At 49.9% G+C, this 20,348-nt stretch overlaps 1 protein-coding gene across 5 annotated transcripts in view; it reads left to right on the top strand.

The window, feature by feature from the left end:
• Positions 1–20,348, top strand: part of LOC120403997 (antigen WC1.1-like) — an 83,744-nt gene that overhangs the window by 13,276 nt on the left and 50,120 nt on the right. For all 5 annotated transcript variants that reach the window (XM_039536039.1, XM_039536015.1, XM_039536027.1 and 2 more), the window contains 2 exons: positions 2,248–2,379; positions 10,652–10,966. In XM_039536039.1, coding sequence (XP_039391973.1) covers positions 2,316–2,379; positions 10,652–10,966 — 379 coding nt within the window. In that variant the 5' untranslated portion in view covers positions 2,248–2,315. The remainder of the gene's footprint in view (positions 1–2,247; positions 2,380–10,651; positions 10,967–20,348) is intronic.

Here is a 20,348-nt window from a genome sequence, read left to right on the forward strand (position 1 = left end):
AAGATAAAGGGCTGCTGCACTGCTATCTTTATTGAGGTGTTTTCTCGCAGGTCCATGCAATAGTCCAGGACTAGATCTTTCAAACTGTCAAAGTTGATCTTTTCACAGTTTGCTATATTCAGGGTAATCCTTTTTACTTTCATACAAGCCTTTCCTCATGACAGCTTATACCTGTATGTTTTCGAGCCTGCCGACACAAACTCGGTGATGTGTTGATCTGGTGGGATCTTATTTATGAGGTCCCCTAAATAATTCCCCAGAGGGGGATTCCATTCACCCTCCCTTTTCACAAATATCACCGAGTCAGTGTCGTGGTACAGGCACTGCTCTTGCAGCCTGATTAGAAGGTTGTCTAGTTCTAAGCGGGAGTAAGAAGCTATGAAGATGTTGGTATTCCCAGAGACTAAGTATCGGTCTTTTGTGTGCTTCCAAGACATATGCTGTTTCATTGTTGATAATCTCGCAGGATGAAACCTCGTAATTGACCCTCTTCTGGATGGTTCATCCTGCCCCAGAACCTGCCCTATTTTGGTCAAATATGTTCTCAGGGCAGTCCTCTGTGGCCAAAACCCATCCCAATTGGTAGAGGGCACTGGGGGGAGTTCTTAGAGGGGTCACATGAACCACTTCCAGATGGATCACCCTGCCCCAGAACTCTCCTGATAGGTCAAATATCCTCTCCGGGGTGGTTCTCAGCAGCCGGAACCCCTCCTGATTGTTAGAGGGTGGTGGGAGGAGTTGTTGGGGGGGAGTCACATGACACACCTTGCTTCCGGTCATGTGTCTGGCTTGACCCTGGAAGTAATACCCCCAGTGGTGGGACTTTTGGTGACAGGTGGGAAGGTCTTAAGGGGTAAAAGGTGGGGTTAATGTTTGCTTGACAATGGGGCCCTTATATTAGTTTGGTGCAATTTCCTGTTTTGTCATTACTGTTTGTTTAAGTAGTGGGAGGGCAGAGTGAGGGGGAATGGCAGGATTGGGGCAGGGAGTTTGGTAAAAATAAGGAGAGGGAAGGAAGGGGAAGAGGCACAGCCACACCTCCTCCCTCTGCCAAGCTAGACTCAAGGAGGGATTTAAAGGAGGATCAGATGCTGGTTGCACAGATTTTCTCAGGGAGTTTTCTCCATGCAGAAAGGGCAGCATGGGAGAAAATGCAAAGGTAAAGAGTTAAAAATGTTTCCCTTAATCCAAGTATTTGTAACAGTTCTCCTGAGTAAGAGAAGGAGGTAGGTGTGATTCCAGTCAGTCATTATTCTGTGCTATTCCCTTGCTTTGTGCCTGTTCCTTGAATTCTCTGTGTCCCATGAATCAAGTAAACTTGTTTCCAAGGAGCCCTCATCCTGCTGACAGCACTAATGGGCATGGTGTGTACAGGACATCCTGCTACTGCAAGAGAGGGTCATGGCCTACTCAGGAAGCCGTAAGCTCTGCCTCTACCATTAGTGATCATGGTCTAAACAGGAAACTCCAAGGCCGGGGTGAAAGTAACATTAAGTACTTACCGGTACGAGGGCCCGGCTCTGGGCCCCTGGAAGGGACAGGGGCTTGGCCAGAAGGGGCTGAGGGTCAGCAGCCGGGGAGGAGACGGCCAATGATGTTAGCAGTATGGCAGTGCTTTACTATGGGTTGCGTATAGGCCGGGACCGGCAGCCGCTTTTTAACAGTCCATCGTACTGGTCCACTTTCACCCCTGCCCCAAGGTCTATTAGTAGAAGAACTGTCAATATTTCAGATGCTGCTGAGTAATTCTTCTATAAAGCTGATCTGAGTGACACAACCTGTTTCTAGTGATTTGTCCTTGTCTACAATTGGGCATGTACTATACTGGGAATTGGTCTTGTAATGATCACCTTTGGCACAGGGGATTTCTTTCCTAGTTTATAAAATAACCAGCCTCTACTGTCTACCAATTTATGTTTAATATGATATAGACTCTATCAGGGTGAGAAACAGCACGGATACAGTTTGTACAGAACTTTTCCTTCCATCTCTGGAGATTGGGGGTTACCCGATGATCTGAGGCTGTGGTAAACCTGACGTCAGAAGGGGGCTCATCACTCATATATGGTGATGTTTGTTGCTTTCCAGTTTTATTGGCTGTTTTAGCTGCATAAAGTCACAGATAAAACCACTGATAATAACTAAAAAGGCAGGTGGGTTTGCTATTGGTTCCTTCCCGCAGCTGATGCCAGCCTCTGAATCTATATATTTCCCTTCTACTGCTTTGTTATCACTTGTCATATACAGAGGAGCTCTAGCAGGTGCTTAGGTGCAGCCAGTGCAGTGAGAGGAGGGGACAGCAAGTCAGTCTGGCAATGAAGGGACATCTCTCTACTCCGGTGCTGTGGCTTCTTCTCCTCACAATTCAGGACATAGCAGGTAAGTCTCCTCTGTGTTTCACCAGGGGAACTAGGTTAACTGGAACTAGGGTGGTAAATTTTACAGTTAGCTTTTTATCATCCGTGTCTGGCTAGGAGGTTGTGACTTTTCCTTTCAGGATTAGACCTTGCCACTGTTATCGAGGCTTTTGTTACCTTGAGATTGGACTATTCAAATGACAATAATGTGGGGCTGCACCTTAGAACCATTCAGAGAATGAAGCTGGTGCAAATGGCAGCGACTCACTGATCAGCGCATCTCACTGGGAGCATGTTACAGCCGTGCTGCAGGATCTGCATTGGCTGCCCAGCTCTGGGTGGAGGTTAAGGTGTCGGTTATGAATAATAAAGTCCTTAATGGCCTGGGACTGGCCTCCCTGAGGGATCACCTTTCTCCCTGTGCCGTACTGCCACAGCTACAGTCAGCAGGGACACCTGAGCTGATTCCCCCTTTTTATAAAGGAGAGGGGTGGCTGGCAGGATCTTCTCTGTGAGGCCTCCAGGACTCTGAAACTTCTTGTCCTGTCTGGGCCAAAATAGCCGAAATTTGGTGACCTTCAGGGCACACAGCAAAAGACACTTGGTTTGGGAGGTTGGGGATGGGAAGGACCCAGGGCATGTGTCACATAATGAGAAATGGGTGGGAAGGAGTTTCTGTAGGTGTCTGGCTGGCTGAGTTCCTGTTGAAATGATCACTTGATGCTGCAGGGATTTGACTGTGTTATCAATGTCGTCCAGGTGCCAACAGTCTTGGCTGGGCATCGCTTTAGTATTTTAAATCCCAATAAATAAGTCAGTAATTTGGGATCCAACAGAAATGTCTGTTGGTCCAGAATCCAACAGCTCCAAGGGCCAAGTCCTGGCTCCTCACTCCCCCATTCACTCACTGAAGCCAGCAGAAGTTTTGTAATTTTGAAGTGAGCAGCATTTACTCAAATAAACCCAGAGGTGATTCCTCCCGGTGAAGGTGTGTGTGCATGCGCTGGGGTGCAGTGTGCAATGCCCTGTACCCATGGAGTACCGGAAGCTCTTCCAGGATTTATCCTGCAGGAGCCCTGCCTCCCTCACACAGGGTTTCCATTGGGGCAGAGAAACTTTGAATCCTAGTCGGAGACTAGAGATGCCCGACCAGCACAAGCTGCATGGCAGAGGTGCTGTGTTGGTGCCTTTCACGGCCACATTGGTTCCATTCCCTCAAGGCCGCCCCTGCCCAGTTTCAGGGCTGCTCTCATTCCTCCAGCACAGAGGGTGTTGCAGGTTCTTTGCCATACAGTGTCCCAGCTCTAGGCAGACTTAATAGCAATGGGGGGCAGGAGGGGGGGCAGACCATGGGGTACATCAGCAGATGCTGGTGCATCTTAGGGAGTGGATCTGGCCCAAAGATTCCCAAACTGATTAAAGTTAGGATTAAAATTGAATCTGGGTCCCAGATATGATTCAAATAATACAGTGACTGGAACCTGTTGGGCTGGTGTTAACAGCACAAGAATGATCCATGTGACTGGCAGGGCAGTGAACTACTCAGCTGTAGCTGGTTCATGGGAACCTGATGTGCTGCTGTGCCAGCCTGAGAAACTGACCCTGAAGTTGATAATCAGAAATGTCAGTCTAAGTCAGGGGTCAGCAACCTTTCAGAAATGGTGTGCCAAGTTCACTGTAATTTAAGGTTTTGCGAGCCAGTAATACATTTTAACGTTTTTAGAAGGTTTCTCTCTATAAATCTATATTATATAAATAAACTATTATTGTATTTAAAGTAAATAAGGTTTTTAAAATATTTAAGAAGCAACATTTAAAATAACATTAAAATGCAGATCTTATCCGTTTAGGTGATCCTTGCCCACACTTTTCCTTGCTGAGTTTTCCAATGTGGGCTACAGCGGGGGGGGGGGGGGTGACTGAAGAGTGCTGGGTCGAGGCCAGGAGCAGAGCCCTGGGCTGGCTGCCAGTACCCCAGGCTGGCAGTGGGCTGAGCGGGACCGGCGGCTGAAACCCCAGACCAGCAGCGGAATGAGCCGCTCAGCCCACTGCTGGCTCCGCTCAGTCTGCTGCTGGTCTGCAGTTCCAGCGGGGGTGAAAGTAACTTAAATTTCTTACAGGTACTGTCATATTGCAACCCCCCTTGTGGGGAGGAGCTCAGGCGCTGGGGATGTGTGGGTGTAGGGGGGAGCACTCAGGGTAGGGGGTTAGGCTGCGGGGGGCTCAGGGCAGGGGGTGGGGATGTGCATGATGCAGGAGTCAGGGCTGGGAGCATGGAGGGTGCAGGAGTCAGGACTGGGTGGCATGAGGGGCTCAGGGCAGGGGCTTGGGGTGTGTGTTTAGGGAGGAAGTCCTGAGGGGGCAGGGGTTTGGGGCTGGCCTGGGACAGTCCCGGTTGCAGCCGGGTTACCTAGATGGGTCCCTGCCCCACACTGTTCCTGTTCCTGCCAAGGGAGCTGTGGGCCAGCTGTGTGGGGGCACTGCATCTGCAGGCAAATGGGGGGGGGGGTGGCAGAAGACCCCTTGGCCTGCCGCTCCCTTTCCCTCCCCCACCCCAGGGGCCACAGCTATGCATGCTGCAGGGACAGAATGTGCCTGCAGTGCCCTGGTATCCAGGCACAGTGGCGAGAGAGGGGCAGCAGGACAGGCTGGGACGCGGACTCCTCCACCGCGCCTCCCACTGGCCTCTTTCACTTGCCTGACTGCGTGCTGCTTAGTCCGGTGCACGGGGCTGCCAGCGCCAGCTTGCAGGAGAGTTCTGGCAGCTAGCAGGACCCCAGCTGGGAGCACGCCATGTGCCGTGCCTCCAGCTGCAGCGGACCGCCCCAGCATCATCTGGCTCCGAGAGCGCACACTCCGCCTTACTTTCACTTCTAGGTTCTGGCTGCTGTCCCCTTTCCAGCTGGGGTCCCGGTGGCCAGGACCCCAGCTGGCATGGGGCCGGCAGCCGGAAACCCAGAGCAGTAGCAGGCTGAGCAGGGCCGGCGGCCAGGACCCCAGAGCGGCAGCGGGCTGAGCGGGCTGCTGCTGGTCTGGAGTTCCATCTGCCGGCTCCTGCCAACCGGGATTCCAGCCTCTGGCCCCGCTCAGCCCGATGCCCCCGGGGTTCTGTCCATCCAGGTCAGCAGTGGGCTGAGTGGGACCTCGGCGTACCATTAAAAATCGGCTCGTGTGCCAGCTTTGGCACGCATGCTGTTGGTTGCCGAAACCTGGTCTAAATTATTATCTTCGAGAAAAACCTGCCCTAATGTATATTTCACAGACAGCTCAGTAACTGTGCAGTGATTAGGGGGCTGGTACCCAAAAAATCCTGAGCAAACCAAACCATCTAGCAGGTTACTTGGAGTTTATATTTCAGATTCCCAAGAAGTTCAAATATAATGTGCTGGGGTTAGAGCCCATAACACATCTGTACATGAGCGAAAAGCGGAGAATTCTATGGTGACTGCTGGTGATCAGACTGACATTGCAGGGGAGGGACAATTATTAGCACATGATGAATAAATTACTTCATGATTGTGGGATGGTGTCACATAGTGATGCCAAGCACATGTTCAGCTCAGTGTATTTTTGTTGGATTTACGAGCAAATGTTTATCATCCCCTGAATATTTCTTATTTTCTTTGGGAAATTTGCTTCACATGATGCAGACACAGTGACATGGGGGAGCATAAAATACTCTCCAGTTATTTGTGGGATAGCGTCATATAGTGATGCCAAGCACATACTCAGTTCAATGTATTTTTGTTGGATTGATGAGGAGATGTGCATCATCCCTTTGATAGTTTTTATTTTCTATGGGAAATTTGAGTTTGCTTCACATGACAGAGACACAGTGATGTGGGGGAGTTTACAATATAGGGGTGTAGTGAGGCGGTGTGGCTCCCTGCGGCCCCGGAGAGGGAAGAGCCCAACTCAAGGCCAGAGTGGGCGGAGCTAGGGAGCTCTGAGCCCGCCCCTCAGAGGGTCAGGTAGCGACCTGGAACTATAAAGGCCGGCCCTCAGAGCTCAGTAGGAGCCCAGCCACCGGAGGGACCAAACATCTCTAGCCTAGCCCGCAACTGGGAAAACCTCGTGGCCCAAGGCGGCCGCCCAGACTGGTCAGGCCTGCCCTGCGCCCACTATCCAGAGGAGATGCCAGACCTACCCTGCGCCCGTTATCTGGAGATGTTGCCGGGCCTGCCAATCAACCCCTGCCCCTATGAACCCATGCTCCTGAACCCCCCAGAGGCCAACACCAGGACCCAGGTAGGGTGCAAGGGGGAGTATGGAAGTAGCCCGGGGGCAGCCGACCCCAGTCTGGCTGCAGCGTGGACAAAGCCTATGTTGGTGTGTTGTGGCCAGGATCCCCACTGACTACGCAGCGGATCTTTGGCCACTGCTAGGGCCCCGGGCTGGGATGCAGTGGAGTGGGAGGGCCTGCGTCCCCCCTGCCACCCAACTCCTGGGTGGCAGACTCCCCCTCTCCCTGGCCTGAGGAGGCTGGAGCCTATGGTTACTGCTCAGCCCTGCCTGAGAGCCTGAACTTCTGACTCAGCGTTTGTTGCCCACCCTGACCTAGGGTCAGGGCTTAATACTGTGTAGTACTATTGCTCAGCCCTGACTGAGGGCCCGAACCCAGACTTAGCAGTGTTGCCTCGCCCTGAGCCAGGGCCAGGCTGACCAGATTTCGGCTGGCTACAGCAAGGGCTACCGAGGGAGACCCCACGGCCAGACTAATTCCCCGGGATCAACTGTGTGTAGTGAGCCGGTGTGGCTTCCCACTGCCCCAGCGAGGGTAGAGCCCTGGCGAACTCTTGTACAAGGGGATATCACCATGTAGCTACTTTTCCCTTTTCCTCAGTGCCCCAATTCTCCTCCCTGACCCCTGAGTAGAGGCCAGGTCACTGTTTGCCAGAAGATCGTGTTTCACAATTATTGATCTATTTACATTGTGCGGGAAAACAAATTTGTAAGATGATGTGGGGTCCAGGCAAACAAATGAGAAAATATCAGGAGTGGGTCAAAGCTGCAGTTTCACTCCCAGACCCAGATTTGAACTTCCTCAACGTTCATAATGCTGGGTGGGGTCATTATTCCAAGTTGGGTCACAGAAGTGGTGCAAGCATATGATAGGTGCAGCATGTAAATATGATTGTTGTCCTGAAAGGTGATGATGGCTTCCATCCAGGAACCTTTGATCCTAAGACAATCACAGACCTCACGAAAGTCAATGGCAGGGCGAGAACTCTCTTTTAGGCTCAAGAGACGGCGCAATCAAAATCCTTTATGTAATAAAAACATCTGCAGACAGTGGGGGCTACTGCCAAAGGCACTGGGCATGTGGTCAAGGCAGAGCTAAGCCAGGGGTTTCCATTGTTGCCAATGCAGGGGCCAGGATACTGGCACCAGACTGTGTCTGTTGAAGGGAGACACCAGTAGAAGGAGCTGTGACCGGGATCTTGGAAGCAGAAAAGAAACAAAACCAGTTGGAGCTCGCTGGAGGGGCAGGCTGGGTGATTTCAGGGCAAGGAAACTGCCGGCTGTTGTTAGTTTCTACTGTGTGCAGGGAAACAGAACTGTGTGTGCACTTAGCTAGAGCAGTGCTACAGCCTTGGGTCCTGCTACGTGAGAACATCACTGAGTTTACTCCATTGGAAAAAAAAACCCTTTTTCCTTAGTGCAGACCATGTCCCATGGGTTGCCTGTGGGACTGCACTGAAGGGAGCCATACCTGAATAAATGACCCTGTGGACTGCACCAATGTGGCATTTTATATTTGCTTGGCATTAAAGGAGCAGCATGGTCTGACCACATCCTGGTGTGAACTGCGCTGTTCTCTGGGCTCCATAGAGGATCCTTACACACGGTGTCCCCGGCTCAGCCATCCACTGCTGCAACCAGCCTGTTCCAGGGTTCACAGTGGAACTCTGTATGTAGCCGTAACTCATGGGCATTGTAATGATGCCCGTACTTGCTCCCAGTCTCAGGGACAGTCCTGGCTCTTCACACCCTGTCCTGGGGGCCAATTCTCCCAGCCAATATCCCAGGACTGTGTGGCAGGCAGTGGCCCCTCCTCACATTCCCCGTGAACTGCCTCCCTCCCAGCAGCAGCTTTGCCTCTCCACAACCCCCAGAGATACAAAAAGCACTAGAGACACCTGGGGGCAGGGGGTGGAACTCAGAGCTACGGGGAGAAAAGCCAATGGCAGGGAGCGGGGGCAGAGTCTGCTGCTCATCTGGGGAAGGAGCAGCCTGTACATGCAGGGCAGAGAGGCCAGGCAGAAAGGGGAGAAAAGGAAGGGGAAGCACCCAGGGGAGGAGAGTGGGAGGAGACCAGTGGAAGAGGGAAATTTGTGGGGCAGGTGGGGAGATGATGCTCTGGCAGGGAGCACAAGGCTGTAATGCCAAGCTCCACAGAACAAAAATTACAAAGTTATAAAAAACATCCAGTGATGTTACTCAGTCTGTCTATGGACTTTAGAACCCTGCTCTACTCTTCTGCCAGAGTGAGGGTGAGAATCGCAGGCTGAAAAGTCACCGTTTAATGCACCCAAACTGCACAATTCCCCCTGGAGGCTCAGCTGGAGACTGCGCTTACCCTCCCCTCACCCTGAACATGGGGAACTGCTGCCCATTGCCCAGCACTGCCTTCGCTCTCCCCTCCTGGTTCATTTCCTCTGACAGACAAAGGGCTGGCTGGGAACAAGCTTGACAACCATTGAGCTAATCAATGCAGCATGGTTCACATTCACACTCAGAAATTTTGTTATTGTTGAGGGGTGAGTTACAGACAGAGACACTGGAGACTTTCACTCTGACCTGACATTAACAATTCACAGAAATTATGTCACCGTAACACGACAGGTTTGGTTTAGCCTTTTGCAAACAGCAACACTTCCCTGGCTTTCTCCACCCCACACCGCCCCTGCAACTTCTCCACCTGAGACTGGGAAGCTTTGCCCCCATTCAAGAATACCCTTCACCTTCCTCCCCATCTCTCCTTCCCTCCTGCCCCCTCCCAATACTTCCTCCCATCTCCCTGCTCCAGAACCCTTCCCCTACCTCCTGCCCACTGGCACCAGACCCCCCCATTCCATCCTCACTCCTCCATCCTCCCCAACACTCCCTCATGTGCCCCTGCTCCAGGCTACCTCCCTTCCCTCCATCCTCTGCTCCACACACCTCCCCTCCACACCCTCTTGCTGCCCTGCTTCAGGCACCCTCACTTCTTCCCCACAAGTTCACCCTTCCCCACCCCTCCCTTCTCTTCCCTTATAAGACCTCCCTTCTCCCCATGTCTCCTCCTGCCCCCTCTACTCTTTCCCCCTTCTCCTCTCTCTCCTGCCTGATTCCTCTCTTCTCACTCCTGTCCCCCTCTCCCTGCTACCCCCTTTTCAATAACCCCCTCCAGCCCCATGCTCCCTGCTCCCCATGTGCTCCATCTCCACTCCTCCCTCCTGCCCCAATTTCAGATCCCTGTCCCCTCCCCTCCCTTCTGACTCTCTCTCCTGCTCCCCTGTTAACCCCCACTGCAGACACCCCTCCCCTCCCGACTTCTCCCTCCTGCCCCCTCTTTCCAACCTCCTTCCCACCCCCATTCCAGACCCACCTCCTTGCTCCTGCCCCTTCCTACTCCCCTTTCCAGACCCTCCTCCCCTCTGTCCCTCTTGCTGCCTGCTACAGACTCTCTCCCTTCCCCACCCTCTTTCCTCCCCTTGCTCCAGAAGCCCCTGTCCACCCCTCCTCCATTCCCTTTCAACCCTTGAATCTGCCTCCTGTCCCCCCAGTGCCCTGCTCCCCTCACTCTCCCCATCCTCCTTTCACTGGGTCTCTGCTTCCCATCATGGTCCCTGGGTCCTCCCCAGCCCCCTCAGCCACACAGACAGCCGTGTTCCCCACGGGCTTTAGTGGAAGTGGCAGACAGCTTTACTCAGGGTGGCCACACACCCACATACCAACAGGCTGTAGGGAGATGGTGGCATCTTGCTGGCTTCAGTCCCAGTGACAGTTACAGGAGATGGCGCCATTTGGAATAAGAGAAATTCTGTGACTTGGCACCTTTCATCATGTTATCATGAGACAGGTAAAAACACCCCAAATCGCCAGAGTGGGGATAAAATGGCGAGAGCTGCAGCACTGGCAGCCCCAGGTGTGAGGCCCTGAGACGGGATCAGGTGGTGCCATGAGGCAGCTCTGGGATTCTCCTGGCTCTGGGCGCGGATCCCCTGCTGCCAGGCGCGAACTCTGCTGTGATAACGCTGGGGAGGGGGCTCCCTGCTCGCTCTGACCCTGCTCTGTGTCTCTCTTTGCAGGTGCTGAGGAGCTGAGGCTGGTGAATGGAGGCAGCCCCTGTGCTGGGAGAGTGGAGGTTAAACACCAGGATCAGTGGGGGACGGTGTGTCACCTTGGCTGGGACAAGGCAGATGCTGGAGTTGTCTGTAAGCAGTTGGAATGTGGAGCTGCTGTCAGTGCCCATCGTTATGCTCATTTTGGACCAGGATCTGGACCAATTTGGCTGAATAGAGTTGCCTGTCATGGTACCGAGTCTGCTCTCTGGCACTGCGGGAACATGGAATTTAAAATGCATGACTGTTATCATGAGTTGGATGCTGGAGTGACCTGTTCAGGTAAGAATCTGCCAGCTCAGTCCTGAAAGGCAAATCTTCTGAGACAAAAGGACTTGAACCCAGAGGGCATCATGTGCCTGTGACCTTAATGCGAAATGAACCAAAACCAGACAATTCCTGTAATGATTGTTATTACTGAGCTGTAATTATTACTGTCCATGTCACTGGCCTTTGAGGATCCTCCTGTGTGACTATTATCTCATCTCCAGTTGTTTCAGTGCCATGTTTTTCCTTTCCCTTTCCCTCAGAATGGGTCTAAAAATGCAGATAGGACAGAAAATGGAAAAGGAAAATGTCACTAAGTCTCTGAGGCACTTTTGAAAGTGTTACACTCCTGCCAAAATCCAGGCCCAGACACCCAACCGCAGAGGAACAGAGGGTGGAGCATTTATGTAGCCCCTTTGCCACCCTCATAGGGTGACCGAGGAATGAGCACTTTCTCCCAGCTTGGCCACAATTAGATTTAGCCAAGAGCACTCCCCACTCTGTTCTGCTATTTCTCAGATTTTGGACCAACCAGTAATAGAAAATTTCAAAATCTCGCATGCCCTGTAGATCTAACGTAGCATAGAGAGCTCAGCCAAAAATATACCTCAACCCTACACAGCACAGGAATGGAGGCATTTTGTTGTGACTCAATAGTTAACATTGCAGCTACAGACCCATTATACGTTTTATTTTTGCCTTCTCTCTTCTTAACATTTAGTAGGAATAATATCTTCCTCTGAATATAGCACAAGGAAGAGAGAATATTTTCCCATAGTTCCAAAAGTTTTAGAAACTCCCCCAGCGATGGGAGCTCAGGGCAGGGTTTAATCTCAACCCTTTCCTGGATTTTGAGTGTTTCAAAATCGATATGCTCTTCACAAGGGGGGTGGAAGGGGTTGTATGCAATTTCTTAATATTTTTTAAACATAAAAAAGCTGGAGTGGGTGGGAACTTTAGAAAAAATTTTTTGCAGGACTTTTAAACTCTTCAGAAAACAGATTGACCTTTGCCAATGTAAATTCCCTAACCTGGTAATAACAACTGCAATGCCTTGTGCTGCACACCTAGCAAGTGCACAGCAGGGAGTTCCTCTCCTCTGAACTTCACCAGGAGGAGGGAGCTGCACACAAACAAAGGGGTATCAGAGCAAAAGTCCCTTCTGTGCACCTTTCTGTAAAACTGTGCCCACATCTCTGTTGGAGCTGCACGTTTGCAGTGGGAATAAAGTTCAGGTTTATAACAGGGCACTTGAAGGGCCAGGCTGCTTAGTGCTTGGTGCCCCTGACCTCCAGCCCCACTGTCCCTTTTGTTTGGGGCATGGATCTTGGGTGGCACCATGCTGCAATCCCAGGCTCCTTCAGGTGGGTCAGGTGCAAGTTTGGTGAGACTGAACCTCACAATGTCTCTGGGCTTCAGAGACCCAGTTACCTTTGGGGTGAGGCTAGCTGGGCCCAAAGGCTCCTTTAACCCCTGCTGTGCTGGCAGGGTGGTTCCACATGCCTGTGCTGAAGGTTGGAGAGGAGGATGTGTCTTTCCATGACACTTATGGTTATGTCCATTCTTGTCACTAAGCCCCGTCTTCCCTGGATAGAGGTGCAGGGCCAGCTCCTAGGGCCAAACCCAGGTTTCCTTACTCAGGCAGGCAGCCAGTGACTGTAATGTGAGTTTGCTTTGTAAAGACTGAGTAGAAACAGAAAAAAGACTCAGGATTGGGCCCATTCAGAATTATTCCAGAAATAACCACTCAGCCATCTACAAACTGCCTGTTCCCTAGATATCATTGAGAACAGACACATACGGGAGCTGTGATGTTTCTGCATGAAGCAATTTTTGAGAAATGCTGTCCTGAGAGAATACTAGAAAAGTTTCCAAAAAGTAAAAGTCGCCTTCTTATCTGCAGTGTTGTTGTAGCTGTGTTAGTCGCAGGATACACTGCTCTACAGCCAAAATGCTTCTGAAATAAATGTAGTCTAACTTTACTAATTCTGGGTCACTGAGAACGAAAATGATGCTTAAAATTGTTGATTGGCTCTAGTTTTCAAGTTATGCTATTGGGTCAGTATATACGACCCTTGACTTGGGAATAGCGGAGGATAAGTGAGTTATAAAGGGAAGGGATCTCAATGACTAAAATACATCTTTGACTGGATCTATGAATAAATCTATGACTGGGTTTGGACAGTACTTGCTTTTTAGGCAAAACAATGAATGATGCAATCTGAAGCTGGTATTGCGTCATACATGATATGAATTGCATTATGTTATTCCTAGAAGTCATGGATGATGCAATCATAAGGAAGCTTACATCACTCTGCTGAACAAATTGCCCTATATCAGCTCTAGAAATCATACAGTGTCGTGCTCTCTTATTTGTCAGTGTTTGATTTAGCAAAGGGACACATTTCTGTTTAGCCAAAGTGAGCAGAGATGTCTCGTACTTGTGTGAACAGCGCAGATAACTTCTGCTATGTTTGTGGTGAAGTGACTTTTGCACCACAAAAGCGCAGTATAACCACTATGGTTAAGAAAGCCTATCACTTTTATTTTGGCTGCAAAATTGGAGATCAGGACAAGAGGTGGGCCCCACACAGATGCTGCAACACTTGTGCAACAAATCTTCGCCAGTGGTTGAACAGGAAAAGGAAATCTATGTCTTTTGCAGTGCCAATGATTTGGAGAGAGCCAACAGATCATACCAGCAATTGTTACTTCTGCATGGTGCCTCCAGTTGGGAAAGGTGTGTCAAAGAAGAAAAAGTGGACTGTGCATTATCCAAACATTCCATCAGCTATACGCCCAGTACCCCACGGAGAAAGACTGCCGGTTCCTGATGCACCAGAATCATTCTCACTTGAGTCAGATGAGGAAGAGGAAGAGGATGAAACTTCTGGTCCTGAACCATCAATGTCACAGGACCCACATTTTCTCCCATCCTCCTCCTGTGAATCACACCTCATAACACAAGGTGAACTGAATGACCTTGTCAGGGATTTGGAACTACCCAAGAGTAAGGCAGAGCTGTTCGGCTCCAGACTACAGCAGTGGAATCTCCTGGCAAGTGATGTTAGGGTTTCCATGTTCTGTGACCATCAAAAGGATCTTGTTCCATTCTTCTTCATGGAAGGTGATCTTGTAGCCTGCAACAACATCGATGGTGTGATGGCAGCCCTCAACATCGTTCACGATCCAGATGAGTGGAGATTGTTCATTGATTCATCAAAGATGAGTCTTAAAGCTGTTTTACTGCATAATGGCAATGTTTTGCCCTCAATTCCAGTTGGTCATGCAGTCCATATGAAGGAAACCTATCACAACATGAAACAACTTTTGAGGTGCATAAACTATGACCAACATCAGTGGCAGCTTTGTGGCGATTTGAAGGTTGTTGCTCTCTTGCTTGGTCTGCAGACTGGATACACAAAGTACTGCTGTTTTCTCTGCGAATGGGATAGTCGTGCAAGAGATTCCCACTACATCAAGAAAGATTGGCCACTCCGACAATCATTGGAGCCTGGGAGGAAAAGTGTTCAGCATCCACCACTTATTGAATCAAGGAAGATTTTGTTACCACCCTTACACATCAAGCTGGGTCTGATGAAGAACTTTGTCAAGGTCATTGACAAAACACAAGCAGCTTTCAAGTACCTCCGTGGAAAATTTCCAAGGTTAAGTGAAGCTAAGATAAAGGAAGGTGTCTTTGTTGGTCCTCAGATTCATGAACTTCTTTGAGATGATGCATTTGACCATGCACTGCATGGCAAGGAAAAGACGGCATGGAAAGCCTTCCAGTTAGTGGCAATAAATTTTCTCGGCAACAACAAGGCAGACAACTACAGGTTGTTGGTGGAAAACCTCCTCCAGGCATACAAAAGCCTTGGTTGCAACATTTCACTAAAGATTCATTTTTTGCACTCTCATCTAGACTTTTTTTCCACCGAACTGCGGTGCAGTGAGCGACGAGCACGGCGATCGATTTCACCAGGACATTGCAACAATGGAGAAACGCTATCAGGGCAAATGGAGCCCATCAATGCTTGCAGACTATTGCTGGACAGTGACAAGGGATGCTCCATTTAATGAGTACAAGAGACAAGCCAAGAAGCGCCGAGTAGACACTGAATAGGACTAAACTATGTACATAATAGTTTTTTGCCTTTTGTTTCATAATAAATTTTATTTATATAACCCTTTTGCTGATTTTTAAAGTGTTACATAAACAGGACAGGTGAAATATTATCATGTAAAGCAACCATAAACACATGAAAAGACCTAGGTTTACAATTTATGATTAAAACTCTACTATCTACACAATATACATAGACATAAAATGTAAAAACTTAAATACGTTAAACAGTAGCCAATCAGTTGTTTTAATTGTCATATTTGAATTCAGCACATCAAAATACATAATAAATAGCACATTTTATCTCTGAAGTAGACAACTTCTCAAAAACTGTAGACCAGTGATATTAGAGAGACAAGGTGGGTGAGGTAATATCTTTTATTGGACCCATTTCTTCTGGAGAGAGACAAAGTTTTGATCTTAAAGAGACGAGCTTTGTGTAAGCTCAGAAGCTCGTCTCTTTCAGCAACAGGAGTTGGTCCAATAAAAGATATTACCTCAGCCACCTTATCTGTCTCAACCCCTTCTCATCCAGCTTTCACTTCTCATTTTTGGTTGTATTAATACCAAACTTTTCCAAAACATTCTCCTCTACCAAGGTCCCTGCCTCAATCAGTGCCCAGGCTGGACGATGCCCAGGGAGTGAATCAGGGACACACAGTGAAAGAGGCTTTTGTCTGTTGGCCCACAGCCTCATTGGCTGCTGCAGCAGATTCGCCATCATCGATGATTCCTCCATTCGAGGATGATCTCTACCACAGATTTACATATGGGTTCTGAGATGACTCAGGAGTCCGGTCCTGGAACCATAGATCTGCCCACAGTAGGTACAGCTGTTTCCTGACAGGTCAGCTGCTCGCTGGGAGAAAGTTCTTTTTTCCCATTCCTTCCTTCTCTCTCTCTTTTCAACTTTAAGGGGAAGTCATTTCTCCTCAAAGCGGATCACTGCGTGTTGGAGGATGTGGCATCATTGAGATCGGTTGGTTCCTTGCTCCTCCCAGCTTGTGATGTCCACATGAGTTTTCTTGAGATATGGTTTCAGAATATCTTTGTAGGATTTCCTCTGACCACCACAGGATCTCTGACCATGGGTGAGCTGAAAGTAGAGGGCTTGTTTTGGAAGGCGAGAGTCTGGCATCGGCACACAATGTCCAGCCCAGCAGAGTTGTTGAGTGAGGATCATTGTTTCAATGCTGGTGACATTGGCTTCAATGAGGATGCTGGTGTTAGTGCAGTGATCCTCCCATTCGATGCAAAGGATCTTCCAGAGGCATCTTGGTGGTACATCTCCAGACTCTTGAGGTGCTATTGATAGGTCACCCAGGTTTTGCATCTAAAAAGGAGTGTAAGAATAACAATTATGTCATAGGCCTGGATCTTGGTGTCCTTCCAAGGGCTGTGAAAACACACCAGAGCAGTTTCCCAAAGGAAGCACTTGTGCAATGGCTCCTGTGCTGGATCTCACTGTCAATTTTTGCCTTTTGAGAAAGTTGGCTACCGAGGTAACAGAAGTCCTCAATTCTCTGGCCCTCAGTGGTGATTTGTGGTGGCTCATGTGCAATGCCTGAAGCAGGCTGATGGAGCACTTTGGTTTTCTTCATATTGAGTGAGAGTCGTAGGCTTTGGTAAGTTTGTGCAAAAAAATCCAGTGAGGACTGAAAGTCATTCTCAGTATGTATGATGATGGCACAGTTATCAGCGTACTGAAGGTCAGTAATGGACACCCCGAGGACTTTAGACTTTGAGCTGAAACGTCAAAGATTAATAAGCTGTCCATCCATTCTGTATTGAATGTCAACTCCAGTGGGGATGTGGTCTTTAACAAGGACCAAAATGACTGCTAAATACATGGAGAACAGGGATGCTGCGATAACACATCCTTGCTTAACCTCAGTTTTGATGACAAAAGGATCCATCTCCAGGCCATTACAGAGAACAGTGGCAGTCATCTCATCATGAAGAAGCCTTAGGCCCTGAATAAATTTTGGAAGGCAGCCAAATCTGGCCAGCATTTTCCACAGGGCTTCGTGATTGAAAAAGTTGAAGGCCTTTGTCAAATCAGTGAAGGCCATGTACATTTTTCTCCCGAGAATTTTCCTGGATTTGGTGAGCAATGAAAGTCTTGTCAGTTGTCCTGTGGGATGGTCTGAACCCGCACTGAGATTCTGGCAATATTTCCTCAGCAAGGGGAAGTAATCGGTTTAAGAGCATACGGGCAAGAATTTTCCCTGCTGTAGATAGTAAGGAAATGCCACGATAATTTCCACAATCAAACTTATCTCCTTTTTAAAAGATGGTAACAATGTTGGCATTTCTCAAGTCTTCCAGAATCTTCTCATTATACCAAATTTGAAGAAAAATGAAGCTCCCGACAGCATAGCTCTGAGGATCATTGGCACACACAAGCTCCTTCACCGCAACAAGGTGATGGTCTCCAAAGAGGGGTTGCAGCAGTGGCAAGATGTGTAACCAATAAAATTATGCAGAAATTATGCTCCTGGCTGCTGTGGGCTGGAGTGGCACCAGGCACCAGAAATGAGATGAAGGAGACTAACTCCACCTATTGGGCCCAGGCAGTGTGGGGACGAAGCTACCTGAATTGAATGCAGACCAGGGTGAGAGTGGAAAGTAGATGAGGATAAGGATGCAGGGGGAATATTCTGAGACTGGAGGCTGGAGGATGGAGAGAAACTGGAACTGGGAGAGAAAGAGAGAGAGATGGGGACTGGCTGGGCAAGGAGAATGGGACTCGGAGGAGAGGGAAAGAGACTCGGACAGGCTAGGCAGGGCGATTAGGACAGGGAGTGGGTGAGGAGAGACTGTGACTTGCTGAGCAAGGAGATTGGGAGATGGGGAGACTGGGACTGACTGGGTGAGGAATGTGGGACTGGGAACCGGTGGGGAGCAACTGGAGGTGAGTGAGGAAAAACAGATCAGATCAGGAACCAGGGTGTTGGGGGAGTCCAAGACTAACTGGACAACAAGATTGGAATAAGCAGCCAGGGCAGGTTGTGGGAGACTGAGAGCAGATCTACATTCACATTTATTTTGTAGCAAGCTGGGGTGTAAACCTACTGTGAAAATACTGCCCCTCTTTCCCCGTGAGCACTGTAACTTACATTGACTTAGTGCGATGTAGACACTGCTTTATGTCAGGTGGAGACACTCTTCACCAGTGTAGCTTCTGCCTCTCAGTGAGGTGGACTATAAGGTGGATAGAAAGTTGGCTAGATTGTTGGGCTCAATGGGTAGTTATCAGTGGCTTAATGTCTAGTTGGCAGCCCAGGGCCGCCCGGGGGGGAGCAAAGGGAGCAATTTTCCCCAGGCCCCGGGCTTCGCAGGGGCCCCCAAGAGAACAGCTGAGGCTCCCGCCTCCGCCCCTCTCCTGGAGCCTTAGCACATTAAGCGGCGTGTCTCCGGCGGGGCCCCTGAGCCCCACCCCGCTCAGAGCCACGTGGTGAGAGAGCCAACAGATCTCATCAGGACTCTCCCTCCGCTCGGCGTGAGCTCACAGCCCCACCCCCTCACCACTCGGAGCTCGGAGCGGGGCAGGTCTCAGGCCCTGCCTGAGACACGCTGCAGCTGTTCAGCGAGGCGCTGAGGCGCCAGGTGAGGGGGGGGCGGGGGTAAGAGGCTGGGGCCAGGGGGGGTTGGCTAAGGGGCAGGGAGTCCTGGGGACAGTCAGGGCACAGGGAGGGAGCAGAGGTTGTGGGGGTGGTCAGGGGGCAGGGAATAGGGCATTTGGATTGTGGGCGTTCTGCAGGGAGCAGGTAGGGGTTGGGGCAGACAGGGAGCAGGGGTGGGGTCTCTGGGGGACGGTGAGGGGACAAGAAGCAGGATGGGTCGGGGATTCTGAGGGAGGGGGCAGGAAGTGGGTGGGGGTTAGATAGGGGGCAGGGCCAGGCTGTTTGGGAGGCACAGCCTTCCCTACCCTAAAGCGCATTCAGCAGTTTGAGGCTTGCAGAAGAGCCAAGCTGTTAGCTTTTCCATTAGGGCTACCATCCCTTTCACTTCTCAAATGCCAAATTATAGTCTACATGTAATTTCAGTGCCATAGGGAGATTCATGTCAGGGGAGGGTAGCTTCATTTAAAATGAGCCACTGCGGGGGAAGGATCACATGAGAAGAGCAATATCCTTCCCAACCCTATCAAGGGAGACCCTCCTCAAATGCTCAGTTTGTGGAGTATGTACATAAGCTATAGTAAAGAAAAACCCACAGTAACCATCTCCAGTTTGTGAGGGACCACATGGAGCCAGTCTCTAGGAAACAGATAAATGCATCAAGTATCAGAGGGGTAGCCGTGTTAGTCTGGTTCTGTAAAAGCAGCAAAGAATCCTGTGGCACCTTATAGACTAACAGACGTTTTGCAGCATGAGCTTTCGTGGGTGAATACCCACTTCTTCGGATGCAAGCACTAGCTGATGCTGAGAACCGGTGATACCTTGTAAAGAAGTTTTCTCAAAACTGGGTTTGTGCTGAAATGCGGAAGGTTTATTTTTCCCAGGGGCACCTGTGGAGGGGAGCAAGTGGGGCAATTTGCCATGGGCCCCACAAGGGCCCCCAGGAGATTATAGTATTGCAATTTTTTTATAGAAGGGGCCCCCACAATTTCTTTGCCCCAGGCCCCCTGAATACTCTGGGCGGCCCTGTGGCAGCCAGTATCAAGCGGAGTGCCCCAGGGGTAAGTCCTGGGACCGGTTTTGTTCAACATCTTTATTAATGATCTGGATGATGGGATTAATTGCACCCTCAGCAAGTTTGCAGATGACACTAAGCTGTGGGGAGAGGTAGATATAATAGAGGGTAGGGATATGTTCAGAGTGACCTAGACAAATTGGAGGATTGGTCCAAAAGAAATCTGATGAGGTTCAACAAGGACAAGTGCAGAGTCCTTCACTTAGGATGGAAGAATCCCATGCACCTCTACAGGTTGGGGACCGACTGGTTAAGCAGCAGTTCTGCAGAAAAGGACCTGGAGATTACAGTGGATGATAAGGTGGATATGAGTCAGCAGCATGTCCTTGTTGCAAAGAAGGCCAATGGCACATTGGGCTATATTAGTAGGAACATTGCCAGCAGATTGAGGGACGTGATTATTCCCCTCTATTCAGCACCGGTGAGGCCACACCTGGAGTATTGCGTCCAATTTTGTTTCCCTCACTACAGAAGGAATGTGGACAAATTGGAGAGAGTCCAGTGGAGGGCAATGAAAATGATTAGGGGGCTGGGGCACATGATTTATGAGGAGAGGCTGAGAGAACTGGGGTT

Source organism: Mauremys reevesii, linkage group 1 (assembly GCF_016161935.1).
Source record: "Mauremys reevesii isolate NIE-2019 linkage group 1, ASM1616193v1, whole genome shotgun sequence".
NCBI classification, from domain to species: domain Eukaryota; kingdom Metazoa; phylum Chordata; order Testudines; family Geoemydidae; genus Mauremys; species Mauremys reevesii.